Here is a 13728-nt window from a genome sequence, read left to right on the forward strand (position 1 = left end):
AGAAGTTGGTTTCTCAGAACCAGGTCTTCCCGATGTGAGAGGGAAAATTGAGGTCACTGTCTCCACTGTATGGATATCTGTGATTTAACCTGGTAGCTGGATTGATGAAATGTGGGGCATGGGTTGCACACACCTCACTGACAGTCTGAACCATCAGCAATTTGATAATGTATCATAATGACACATAATGATATACAGGCAATGCAGTTAGTTCATGTTACCTCTGTCGTGACTAGTACCTCACCCAGTTCCACTGAATCAAAAAATTGTCTTCAAGTCCCACGTCAGGCTGAAACATAGAACCTAGGCTGATACTCTGGTACAGTACTGCAGGAGTGCCCCTTTTTCTGAAATGTCTCCCTTGGCTGAGATGTTAAATGCAACCCTGTTCAGCTGTTCCATTGGTTCGGGCGTAGTTAAATGTTCCACTTATCACTGCACAGAGAAAAAGGTTCTCCCACTATCCTGGGCTGCATTGCTCCCTCAAGCAATCACCACTAAAACCTGATTGGTTATCTCCTTGTTGTCTGTGGCATCTTGCTATGCAGACAATGGCTGTTACCCACTTTCTCTCTGCACATCGCAGTGCTTCACTGCTTGCCTTTATTTCAGCACTGTTTCAGGTTGGAGCTGTGCAGGAGGAATGAACATTCTGCTTTGTGTGATGGATAAATAGTGCTGCCTCTATAGGTGCTGGGGGAAAATAAGAAACATTTGAGATAGTTCTCGATATTCCAGAGCCAGTGACATTATTTTGCTTGATTTAATCTGCTGCTGCTGGAGTTGGGCCTGTGGGCAAAAAATGGAAATGACTTATTAATAGCAACAATGAGTAGGAACCAAAGTGGCCATTTTTCAAACATCCCCTTCCGCAGGGTATTTAGAGGCATCTTAACTTGTCTAAACTAATGAACAGACCTCGCTTTTTGATGGTGCCATCCATCAGCTTGCTCAAGACATGTGTTGTTCTGCAGCAATTGGTTTAACACTGGCCTTATTTCTTCAAAGGATCATCTTCAGCAACAAAGTCCAGACACGGTGTTGTCAATGCCCTCCCATCGTCTCACGGGAAAAGAACTATGCGGCTCGTCGATGTTGGGGCCCCTTTTTATCAGGACACTCAGCTCCAGGTTAAAGTTTACTGGAAGAAAATGGAAGGTATGTGTTACTATAAGATCCATATCTCCAAACCTTCAGTAACTCGAGTTGTTTAATCTCACCTTCTGCTCAGCGTAAGAATGAAACCGTGAGATTCATCATTCATAGGGGAGAAATATTAAGAGAGTGATGGAACATTGATATTAATTTTGGCTATCTTTTTGAACAAATTTGATTTATTATTGTCACATGTATTAGTATACATTGAAAAGTATTGTTTCTTGCGCGCTGTACAGACAAATACTGTTCCTAGAGAAGGAAAGGAGAGGGTGCAGAATGGAGTGTTACAGTCATGGCTGGGTGTAGAGAAAGATCAACTTAATGCGAGGTAGGTCCATTCAAAAGTCTGATGGCAGCAGGGAAGAAGCTGTTCTTGAGTTGGTTGGTACGTGACCTCAGACTTTTGTATCTTTTTCCCGAAGGAAAAAGGTGGAAGAGAGCATGTCCGGGGTGCATGGGGTCTTTGGTTATGCTGGCTGCTTTTCCGAGGCAGCATATTCTGACAGTTAAAGGCATATTCTCTTATATTGGTGATTTATTTTCCATTAAGCATTTTACTCCTTTTTTGTACTTACTCTTTTTGGAATTGCAATCTATTTGACCCATTCTGTTGATGTACTGGGTGAGCGCATCTTCACCTCTTAAGACCTGAGTTTGAATCCAGTCAGAGCGATAGGATGAAATATTCTTTCCTTTTCTCCTAAATATACAGGTGTTATGGGAGATGAGTTTGCTTAACAAATTCCCAGAATCAAAATGCTATCCCAGCCTATTCAAGTAAAATGTCACAAGTTGCTTCAAGGGGCATTAGAAACAAAATTTGACACTGAACTATCTGAGGTGCTATCAGAGCAGATGATGAAATCAAGGTTCAGGGAAGGAGATGTCAGGGGTAAGTTTTTCACTCAGAGGGTGGTGGGTGAGTGGAATCGGCTGACGTCGGTGGTGGTGGAGGCAAACTCGTTGGGGTCTTTTAAGAGACTTCTGGATGAGTACATAGGATTTAATGGGATTGAGGGCTATAGATAGGCCTAGAGGTGGGGATGTGATCGGCGCAACTTGTGGGCCGAAGGGCCTGTTTGTGCTGTGTCTTTCTATGTTCTATGTTCTATGTTAAGGAGGTTTCACGCAGCATCTTAAAGGCACAGAGAAAGAGAGACAAAATGGTCAATTACCTTGATGGAACACCAAACTGAAGCATTGTTGGGTGATGTTTGTTTTAGGCGAAGGTGAGGTAGTACTGATCTAGTAAGAGGTGTTGTTTTGAAACTAGCATACTTGCCATAGAATCATAGAATCCGTACAGTGCAGATGGAGGCCATTCAGCCCATCGAGCCTGCACCGACAACAATTCCACCCACATTTACCCTGATGTTAAGGGGCAATTTAGCCAATCAACCATACCTTTGGAGTTTGGGAGGAAAGCGGGGCACCCAGAGGAAACCCACGCAGACACCGGGAGAACATGCAAACTCCACACAGACAGTGACCCGAGGCCAGAATTGAACCCGGGTCCCTGGCACTGTGAGGCATTAGTGCTAACCACTGTGCCACCGTGCCGCCCATAACTGTCAACTGATTAGAACATAGAACATAGAACATTACAGCGCAGTACAGGCCCTTCGGCCCTCGATGTTGCGCCGACCAGTGGAACCAATCTAAAGCCCCTCTAATCTACACTATTCCAATATCATCCATATGTTTATCCAATAACCATTTGAATGCTCTTAATGTTGACGAGTCCACTACTGCTGCAGGCAGGGCATTCCACGCCCTTACTACTCTCTAAGTAAAGAACCTACCTCTAACATCTGTCCTATATCTCTCACCCCTCAATTTAAAGCTATGTCCCCTCGTGCTAGCCATCACCATCCGAGGAAAAAGGAAAGAAGGTGCTTCATTTGACACTTAACCCAAGGAAACCTTCCCAGAGAGCACCTGATGTTGTCATTAGGAACCAAGGAGGAAAACTGTTTCGTAAATATCTTTTAAAATTGCCGACTCGATACCCTAATTGTTGTACCACCTGTGTGTTCGTTTCCCTTGTGTGCTAATTGTAAGATTATAGGTGTGGCAGTAATTTACTAGAAGTCTAAATTAATTAAGAAAGGAAGCTAAAATACTTGTTTCAAACATTTAGCTGGGATAATGTTTTTCTAGCTGGCGGTGCTGTATGTTTAAAGAGCACACGTTCAGAATAAAAATGATTTATCTGGAAGAAATGAATATTGTAAAACATTATTGTAATATCAAAGCCAACACTGATGATGAAGTCATTCATTAACATCATTTGAACTCCCCAAATTAAATTGCAACTCACTTCTTGGTTATGAAGTAATGTTCACTGTTCAGAAATACATTTTGTTAGGGACATTTTAGGGAATTCTAGTCATTGTTGAAACTTTTTTTTTAGTTTCTTTATTAGTGTCACAAGTGGGCTTGCATTAACACTGCAATGAAATTACCTTGAAAATCCCCTAGTCGCCACACTCCAGCACCTGTTCAGGTACACTGAGGGAGAATTTAGCACGGCCAATCCACCCAATCAGCACGTCTTTCAGACTGTGGGAGGAAACCGGAGCACCCGGAGGAAACCCACTCAGACACGGGGAGAACGTGCAGACTCTGCACAGACAGTGACCCAAACCAGGAGTCGAACCTGGGTCTCTGGCGCTGTGAGGCAGCAGTGCTAACCACTGTGCCGCCATGCCACTCCTAGTAGCTGAGTGATAGCCACTAAAGGACATTCTGCTCCTGGGACAAAGACACTTCAATGTTTTAATGAAAATTGGATAAATATTTGAAATAGAAGTTAATGGGGAGAGAGTTGCAAGGCAGTGTGGTTAATTTTCATTGCTCCACCAAGAAGCTGGCAGAGGCAAATGTCTCCTTCATTTACTATTCAATGATTTCTTTGTGCTTTTTTAAGAAATTGGTATGACTTGTGTTACCTCTTAATATTGCCCATATATCCCAGATGCTATAGCCACCTCTGAAACACCAACAGTGCACAGGAACATTGGGTGTACAGTTCCAAGATTCTATTGAGGAGATTGCAGTCTTTACACTGTCACACTAAAAGTGGATCAGTGCCAGCTGATTGCTATTGACCTGCCTATTGTTAAACACATACAAAAGAGTTCCTCTGGACTAGTGGCAATGACGGAAATGTCAGATGTCCTTTGATAAACTGCTCGGTTACGTCTTAGTTGAGATATTTAGTCACAGCTAATGAAGAATAGCTGGAGGAAAAATGAAGTTCGCATAGTACTTTCCCAATTGGAAACATAACTTAGAATTCTCCCTGTACTTACTGTATTGTGAGTATAATACCTACCTTAACAGCTGCTATTAGTTCACCAACATGTCTATTAGTAAAAGTTATAGAATCTCCTTGTCCACCTCTATAGAGATTAATGGATGGTGAAACGGCTATAAAGAGGCCTTGAAACCTACAAAGGCATTCTTTACCCTGAATCTGAACACCAAGGTATGGTTAGAGGCTAAAAATGAATCATTATTTTTGTCCCCGCAACTTTGTATGAGAACGGGCAGCAGTTTGTGTTCATCTTACCACATTGTCTGTATCTGAGAAATGAAGACAGCTTTCAAGGCTTTATCTCATAATGCTTTGATTCTCATGTCAGGGAGTAGATTCACCCATTCCTTCAAAGAAGCAGGTGTGTGTATGTCTGGGTTAACAGTCGTTGTGGCATTTATCAGGCTGTTGTAAGCTTCAAGGGTCGCTGATGGTTGAGAGCAGTGCAGCACGATGTTAGCAGAGGAATATTAAAATTAAATTCAATTCAGTTCAACTTTATTGTCATTGTATAGTGCACAAATACAGATACACGAAAAGTGAGCTTGCAGGCTCCCAAGATACAAAGGAAAAAGCAAATACAAGTAGTCATTACAAACTAGTGCCAATAGCCATCAAGTGTATACATGCATATTGCACAATGCCGAGCGCCTGGGAATATGTTAAAGGATGGAGTTCAGCTGAGTAACAGCTCTGAGGAAGAAGTTGTTTCTGAGCCTGGTCGTCCGGGCTTGAATGCATCTGTAGCACCTCCCAGATGGCAGGGGGGGGTCACTCAGTCTGTGGCTGGGATGGGTGGGATCTCTAGTAATGCTGAGAGATCTCTGCAGACAGCGTTTGTGATGAATGTCCTGGATGGCTGGTAGCTGGGTGTCGATGATGTATTGGGCAGCCTTGACTACCCGCTGCAGAGCTTCTCGGTCAAAAATGGAGCAACTGCCAAAACACACCATAATGAAGTTCGGCAAGATGGTCTCTATTGAGCACCGGTAGTGGCTGTTGCTGCAGGTTCACAGATTCTGAGAAAGTAATGCCCATTGTCTATAATTTTCACATTATTGCACATTTCCAATTAATCAAGATTATCCTCTTTGTGCCTGAGAAGTCATTATCGACTCCTTGCTAGCCCTGAGAGCCGACTCTCTCAATCAGCCACACAGCAGTATGGTTACTGACAATAAGTACTGGGAAAAAAATAATTCACTGAAGGAAATGGAGGGATGCCAGTTTTGAGAGTAAATTCTTGAGAGTCGGCACCTACAGGAGCAGGAGCAGTTCCGGTGATGACACATTGGCAGCCCCGCCTTCCAAGGCAGCAGTTGCCAATGTCAGCGGAGAGAGAAAGAGAGATGCCTCACAATAGAGGCACCTTCTGAAGACCAAGCGGAAGAATTTCATTTAGGAAAGGCCACTACTTTTCAACTGCACAGCAGCGGCCGCAGTTGTGGTCTGACAGCCTTGTTGCGTGCGAGAGGTAGGATTCCTAGCAGGATGGAACAAACCACAACCCTACTCCCTATCGGGTGGTTGTCTTGTTTAGTCAGCTTTGCTTCGTTCGATGTAGGAAATCTGCCTAATGACTGGAAAATTCCATTTGGTGTGGGAGGAGGACTTTGATGTCCTCCTTATTTGCCTCAATTGGCTCCCCATCCAGATGAGGGCAGGTAGATGTTCTGGCCTTCCGAAAACTGGCCCAGGGGGCAGGATGGTGCCGGCCAAGGTGCCTGCCTCCCCCATTTGCTTCCAAAATCCTGACTTTAGTTATTTGAGTTAGAAGGCTTAAAAGGGCAGAAAATTTCAGAGAACCGCATGAGGTTTGATGTTGGTCTTGGCGGATAAGCCAAACTAATACCATCTGTGAGTTTCTTAGCATTCTGCAAGGCTGACCCATGTAAGTATTACCCAATAAACACCTAATATTTGATTTTATACAGCTTGTCAATCTAATACTTAGCGACATTTATGATCACCTAGTGTGGCAGTCGCCCATTGTAATTGTTCAGTGTTCTGTCACAATTACAATCATGAGTGTCACATGTATCCAATAGACATATCACATAGGTCACATAACTGGCCCCCTGTCATAACAAAAATCAGGTATGTAATTATCCAGACATCCTGCCTCTGCAGTTACTGATCAGCTTGGACAAGAAGAGCACTCAATCTTCCCCACAATTATAGTAATCCACACACACAGTTTTGTTACACTAAGTTACTGACTTCGATCATTTATCTTCAATGCTTGGCTACAATCTTTATCTGCCACCTTAAATGTTGCCTCTGGCCGGACACGCGGTAGGATTCTGAATCTGTTCTCAAAGACTTTTAAGAGATCATAAAACAACAATAAATGCCAGTTAGTTTGTCAATAGGATTCCGTGAACTATTTTCAGTATCTATCCATTATTTAGAGATATTTCTCATGTGAGTGACAGTTAAATGAACTGGTGGCTCAGTGTCTTCCGGAGGAGATATAATAGTGCTGAGGTGATGTTTAAACTCAAGTTTAAATGGTCTAGCTAGACCTGATGCGTTCTGAGTACAGTCCCAAATGTTTAAGCAGTACAATGGAATAGGTCTTATAAATTAATGCTCTGTTCTTGAACTTTGTTTGACAGAAGATGTTAATCGTAATTGAGACATGGGATAGATTGCACCCCATACATTTTATATCCATTAAAATTAGCTTTTTTAGTTAGCTCTCATTAACTCCAACTGATTTGGGCACCTGAATTTGCAAAAGGCACTTCAGTTGTATCGAGGTCAGTGCTGGGAGTGCTGATTTGTAAAAATGACCACAATAGCTTTCATAACTCATGACCCAATTTCATGATTGACAGAGTTAGGAGCTTTGTCCTCACCAGTGGTGATCTGGAAAGTTCCCAGGTGCCTGCCTCTTCAAGGACCAGAAGCCTGATGCTGACCACTGCTGCCTCACAGCTCCAGGGATCCAGGTTCAATTCCCTGCTTGGGTCACTGTCTGTGTACAGTATGCACGTTCTCCCCGTCTCTGTGTGAGTTTCCGCTGGGTGCTCCGGTTTCCTCCCACAATCTGAAAGACGTGCTGGTTCGGAGCTAAATTCTCCCTCAGTGTATCTGAACAGGCGCTGGAGAGTAGCGACCAGAGGATTTTCACAGTAACTTCATTGCAATGTTAATGTAAGCCGACTTGTGACACTAATAAATAAACTTACTTGTGCCAACGACCTAGGCTGTCAGTCAAGCCTGACTTCTCAGGAGGCCCCGTTTGCAGCGGCCTCTGATCAGCATTGCCTTTTATTTATTTCTCAGCCACCTTCCACCTTGTGAAGCTTCCAGACTGTTCACAACAGTCACTGCCAGCAGAGACCCACTCTTATCAAAAGAATCGCTTCGATCCTGAAAGTGCCAACAGGCTTTTGATGTGCAGCCAAATGCTGAAACATAGATTCATACAAATTTGCGTTTTGTAATTATTGTTGGTAGGATTAGCATTAAAAATGGAGGTAAGATGGAGTTCAATCCTGATAAATGCGAAGTGATGCATTTTGGTGGGAATAATGTAGGGAGGAGCTACACGATAAATGGAAGAACCATAAAGGGTGTAGAGACGCAGAGGGACCTGGGTGTGCAAGTCCACAGATCTTTGAAGGTGACGTCACAGGTGGAGAAGGTGGTGAAGAAGGCATATGGCATGCTTGCCTTTATAGGACGGGGCATAGAGTATAAGAGTTGGGGTCTGATGTTGCAGATGTATAGAACGTTGGTTCGGCCGCATTTGGAATACTGCGTCCAGTTCTGGTCGCCACACTACCAGAAGGACGTGGAGGCTTTGGAGAGAGTACAGAGGAGGTTTACCAGGATGTTGCCTGGTATGGAGGGGCTTGGTTATGAGGAGAGATTGGGGAAACTGGGGTTGTTCTCCTTGGAAAGACGGAGGATGAGGGGAGACTTAATAGAGGTGTATAAAATTATGAAAGGCATAGATAGGGTGAACGGTGGGAAGCTTTTCCCCGGGTCGATGGTGATGTTCACGAGGGGTCATAGGTTCAAGGTGAAGGGGGGGAGGTTTAACACAGATATCAGAAGGACATATTTCACACAGAGGGTCGTGGGGGCCTGGAATGTGTTGCCGGGCAAGGTGGTGGAGGCGGACACACTGGGAACGTTTAAGACTTATCTAGACAGCTATATGAACGGAGTGGGAATGGAGGGATACAAAAGAGTGGTCTAGTTTGGACCAGGGAGCGGCGCGGGCTAATTGTTCCTTGTTCTCGTTTCAAGGCTTCATTCTATGATCATCTTGCTGGTGCCAGTACAGAGCGAGACTGCGGATAGTTGGGAACCTGTCTCGGGGGCAGGGAATTCATATGGTGTTCGTGGAAGTGGAAATGACTAGGGTTGGGAAGCATTTTCCGATCAGGGCCATTGTGATCTCCTGGACTTGTTTCGATCGCCTCAGGGGGTCGGAGAGGAATTTCCCAGATTTTTTTTCCCCATATTGGCCCTGGGGTTTTCACTCTGGGTTTTCGCCTCTCCCTGGAGATCACATGGTCTGGAATGGGGGGGTGGGGGTGAGTTAATAGGTTGTGGTGAACAAAGCATCGTGTCTGTGAGGGACAGCTCGGTGGATAGGATTGGTATGTAGATAGGCTGGAAAATTGGGTGGGGATCCTGGATTCAGGATTCAATCCTGGACCGGGGAGCGGCGCGGGCTTGGAGGGCCGAAGGGCCTGTTCCTGTGCTGTATTGTTCTTTGTTCTTTGTAAGTGATTTGTGACATTGAGTGGAGATAAGAACGTAATAACTAAGAGCAGGAGTAGACAATTCAACCCCTTGAGCCGCTCCGCCATTCAATACGATCATGGCTGATCTTGTCACGGCCTCAATGCCACTTTCCTGCCTGTTCTACATAATACTTTAACCCATTGCTAATTAAACATCTGTCTATCTCCTCCTTAAATTTACTCAATGTCCCGGCACCCACCACACTCTGGAGTAGTGAATTCCACAGATTCACCATCCTTTGAGAAGTAATTTCTCCTTATCTCTGTTTTAAACCTGCTACCCCGTATCCTAAAACTATGACCTCTTGTTCTAGATTGCCCCACAAGAGGAAGCAACTGCTCTACGTCTACTTTGTCACATCTTTTATCATCTTATATACCTCAATTAGATCTCCTCTCATCCTTAATTCTAGAGATTAGAGGCTTCAACTGCTCAATCTCTGCATAATTCAATCCCCTCATCTCTGGAATCAATCTAGTGAACCTCCTCTGAACTGCCTCCAATGCCACTGCATCTTTCCTCAAATACGGGGACCAAATTGTGCACAGTACTCCAGATGCAGTCTCACCAATGCTGTGTATAGATACAGCAAAACTTCTTTCCTTTTATACTCTATTCGTTGAACATAGAACAGTACAGTGCAGCAACAGGCCCTTCGGCCCACCGTGTTGTGCTGAACATGATGCCAAATTAAACTAATCCTTTCTGCCTGCCCTTGGTCCATATTCCCTGCATATTGATGTCCTAATCTAAAAGTCCCTTAAATGCCCCTATCATATCTGCCTGCACCACCACCCCTGGCAGCCCTTTCCAGACACACTTGCTGTGTAAAAAGCTTGCCCCCCACATCTCCTTTGAACTTGCCCCGTCTCACCTTAAGTGCATGCCCTCTAGTATTAGACATTTCAATTCTGGGAAAAAGATTCTGATTGTCACCCCTATCTATGCGTCTCATAATTTTACAGATTTCTATCAGGTCTCCCCTTAGCCTCCGCTGCTCCAGAGAAAACAACCCTAGTTTGTCCAGCCTCTCCTTATAACTCATATCCTCTAATGCGGGCAGCATCCTGGTAAACCTCTTCTGCACCCTCTCCAAAGCCTCCACATCCTTCCTGTAATGTGCCGCCCAGAATTGAATGCAATACTCTAAATGCAGCCTAATCAAAGCTTTATAAAGCTGCAACATGATATCCTGACTCTTTTACTCAATGCCCTGGCCAATAAAGGAAGCATGCCATTCGCCTTTTTTATCACCCTAACTACTTGAGTGGCCACTTTTAGGGAGCTATGGATTTGAACCCCTAAATCCCTCTGTACATCAATGCTGTTCTGGGTCCTGCCATTAACTGTGTACATACCCTTAACATTTGATGTCCCAAAATGCAGCACCTCACACTTGCCTGGATTAAACTCCATCTGCCATTTCTCCGCCCGTGTCTGCTGCTGATTTATACCCTGCTGTATCCTTTGACAACCTTCTACACTATCTACAACTCCATCTATATACTCCTTCAGCTATAACTGCCAAGATTCCATTTGCCTTCCTTATTACCTACCATACCTGCATACCAGCTTTCTGCAACTTGTGCACAAGGACACCCAAATCCCTCTGCACAGAAGCACTCCAAAGACTCTCTCCATTTAGATAATAAGTTGCCTTTCCATTTTTTGACCATAGAGTCATAGAGGTTTACAGCATGGAAACAAGCCCTTCAGCCCAACTTGTCCATGCTGCCCTCTTTTTTTAAACCCCTAAGCTACTCCCAATTGGTCGCATTTGGCCCATATCCCTCTATACCCATCATACCCATGTAACTGTCTAAATGCTTTTTAAAAGACAAAATTGTACCCGCCTCTACTACTACCTCTGGCAGATTGTTCCAGACACTCACCACCCTCTGTGTGAAAAAATTGCCCCTCTGGACACTTTTGTATCTCTCCCCTCTCACCTTAAACCTATGCCCTCTAGTTTTAGACTCCCCTACCTTTGGGAAAATATATTGACTTTCTAGCTGATCTATGCCCCTCATTATTTTATAGACCCCTATAAAATCATCCCTTAGCCTTCTACGCTCCAGAGAAAAAGGTCCCAGTCTATCAAGCCTCTCCTTATAACTCAAACCATCAAGTCCCGGTAGCATCCTAATAAGTCTCTTCTGCATTCTTTCTAATTTAATAATATCCTTTCTATAATAGGTGACTAGAACTGTACACAATATTCCAAGTGTGGCCTTACCAATGTCTTGTACATCTTCAACAAGACATCCCAATTCCTGTATTCAATGTAGTTGAACAAGTTTTTTTTAATATACTTTTCCAATTCAATCAAATCAAGTCCAATTCAGAGTCTCAACAAGTTGAGACATTTCCGATCCAAGCTGACAAGATTTACCCTTCACACCTGTCTTGGGCCTGATCTACATGAGCCAAGCTGATTGGAGGAGGGGGAGGTTTCCTCCTCCAAGGCTTGATCTCATTTGCATCTTAGCCAAAAGGCAGAGATGCCGCTTTAAAAAATTGCTTCATATGAATATGAAGCTTAAATGCAACCCAATGACCTCGACCAAGCGCAGTATCCAATCCATACTACACTTGATCTTGAACAAGTAGTTCAACAAGACGTCCCAACTCCTGTATTCAACTCCAGTGAGATTACCCAAACTGGATAACCTCACACTTATCCACGTTAAACTCCATCTGCCACATTTTGGTCCACACACCCAACCTATTCCTATCCATTTGTTAAATTTCTTACTTCCTCACTGCAACTTACTATCCCACCTATTTTAGTGTCATCTGCAAATTTTTCTATCCTTGTGTCCAAGTCATTAATATAGATCGTAAATAGTTGGGGCCCTCTGGCATCCCACTTGCCAACCAGAAAAAGACCCATTCATCCCGATTCCCTGTCTTCTGACAGTTATGATGTGGAGATGTCGGTGTTGCATTGGGGTGAGCACAGTAAGTAGTCTCACAACACCAGGTTAAAGTCCAACAGGTTTATTTGAAATCACGAGCTTTCGGAGCGTTGTTCCTTCATCACCTGATGAAGGAGCAGCACTCCAAAAGCTTGTGATTCCAAATAAACCTGTTGGACTTTACCTAGTGTTGTAAGACTTCTTATTCTGTCAGTTAGCTAGTCTTCTATCCAAGCTAATAAATTACCCCTAACCCAAAAGAATCTTATTCTGTGAATTAACCTTCTGTGCAGCACCTTATTAAACATCTTCCTGAAGTCCAGATATACTACAACTACAGGATCCTCATTATCCACTCTGCTTGTTACATCTTTGAAGAATTCTAGCAAATTAGTCAAACATGATTTACCCTTCATAAAACCATGCTGACTCGAATGGGTTGTTTTCTGACTTTCCAAATGTTCTGTTATTACTTCCTTAATAATGGATTCTAACAATTTGCCGACAACAGATGTTAAACTAACTGGTCTATAGTTTCCTACTTTCTGCCTCTCTCCCTTTTTGAATAAGGGCGTTATATTGGCATTTTTCCAATCCACTGGCACCTTTCCCATATCCAGGGAATTTTGGAATATTATACTCAATGGATCCACTATTTCCACTGCCACTTCCTTTCATACCCTGGGGTGTCGGCCATCAGGCACCAGGAACTTTTTTTTCATACAGTGCAGAAGGAGGCCATTCAGTCCATCGAGTCTGCACCAACCACAATCCCACCCAGGCCCTCTCCCTATAACCCCACATATTTAACCTGCTAATCCCCCCTGACACTAGGGTCAATTTAGCATGGCCAATCAACCTAACTCGCACATCTTTGGACTGTGAGAGAAAAGCCAAGCACCTGGAGGAAACCCACGCAGACACGGGGAGAACGTGCAAACTCCACACAGACAGTGACCCAAGGCCAGAAATGAATCCGGGTCCCTAGCACTGTGAGGCAGTAGTGCTAACCACTGTGCCTTCCAATAATGTTTCTACCCGGTTTTGTCTGCCTTCAATCCCAATAGTTTGTTGAGTACTATTTCCCTTTTGATAAAATTTTGTTCTGACTTCCTCCCTTTCTATTACTTCTGCATTACCTGTTACTATTAGAATGGAACGAGTGTCATCCAGTTCCCCCTGTTAATTCTCTGGTCTCATTCTCCAAGGCACCAACATTCACTTCAGCTACTCTCTCCTTTTATATACTTAGAGACGTTTTTGCTATCCTTTTTTATATTTTGGGCTAGATTTCTTTCATAATTTACCTTTGCTGTTTTATTACTTTTTTTAGTAACCCTTTGTTGATCTTTAAAAGTTTCAGAATCTTCCAGCCGGTCACTGCTCTTTGCAATATGGTGTGCCATAGCTTTTGTCTTTCTGTTGACTTTAGCTTCCTTGCTTAGCCATGGATATTTTTTCCCCCTCTTCCGATCTTTCTTCCTCTTTGGAATATATTTTAGTTGGGAGGAATTGAATATCTCTGCAAACAACTGCCACTGCTCATCAACTGTTTTAGTTTCCAAT

The 13728-nt window shown here is 43.6% G+C and overlaps 1 protein-coding gene across 2 annotated transcripts in view; it reads left to right on the plus strand.

Moving 5' to 3' along the window:
• anos1 (anosmin 1) overlaps positions 1-13728 on the plus strand; it is a 211744-nt gene that overhangs the window by 181133 nt on the left and 16883 nt on the right. For both annotated transcript variants that reach the window (XM_078222865.1, XM_078222864.1), the window contains exon 9: positions 1009-1158. In XM_078222865.1, the coding sequence (XP_078078991.1) occupies positions 1009-1158 (150 nt within the window). The remainder of the gene's footprint in view (positions 1-1008; positions 1159-13728) is intronic.

This window comes from Mustelus asterias, chromosome 10, assembly GCF_964213995.1.
Source record: "Mustelus asterias chromosome 10, sMusAst1.hap1.1, whole genome shotgun sequence".
Classification (NCBI taxonomy): Eukaryota; Metazoa; Chordata; class Chondrichthyes; order Carcharhiniformes; family Triakidae; genus Mustelus; species Mustelus asterias.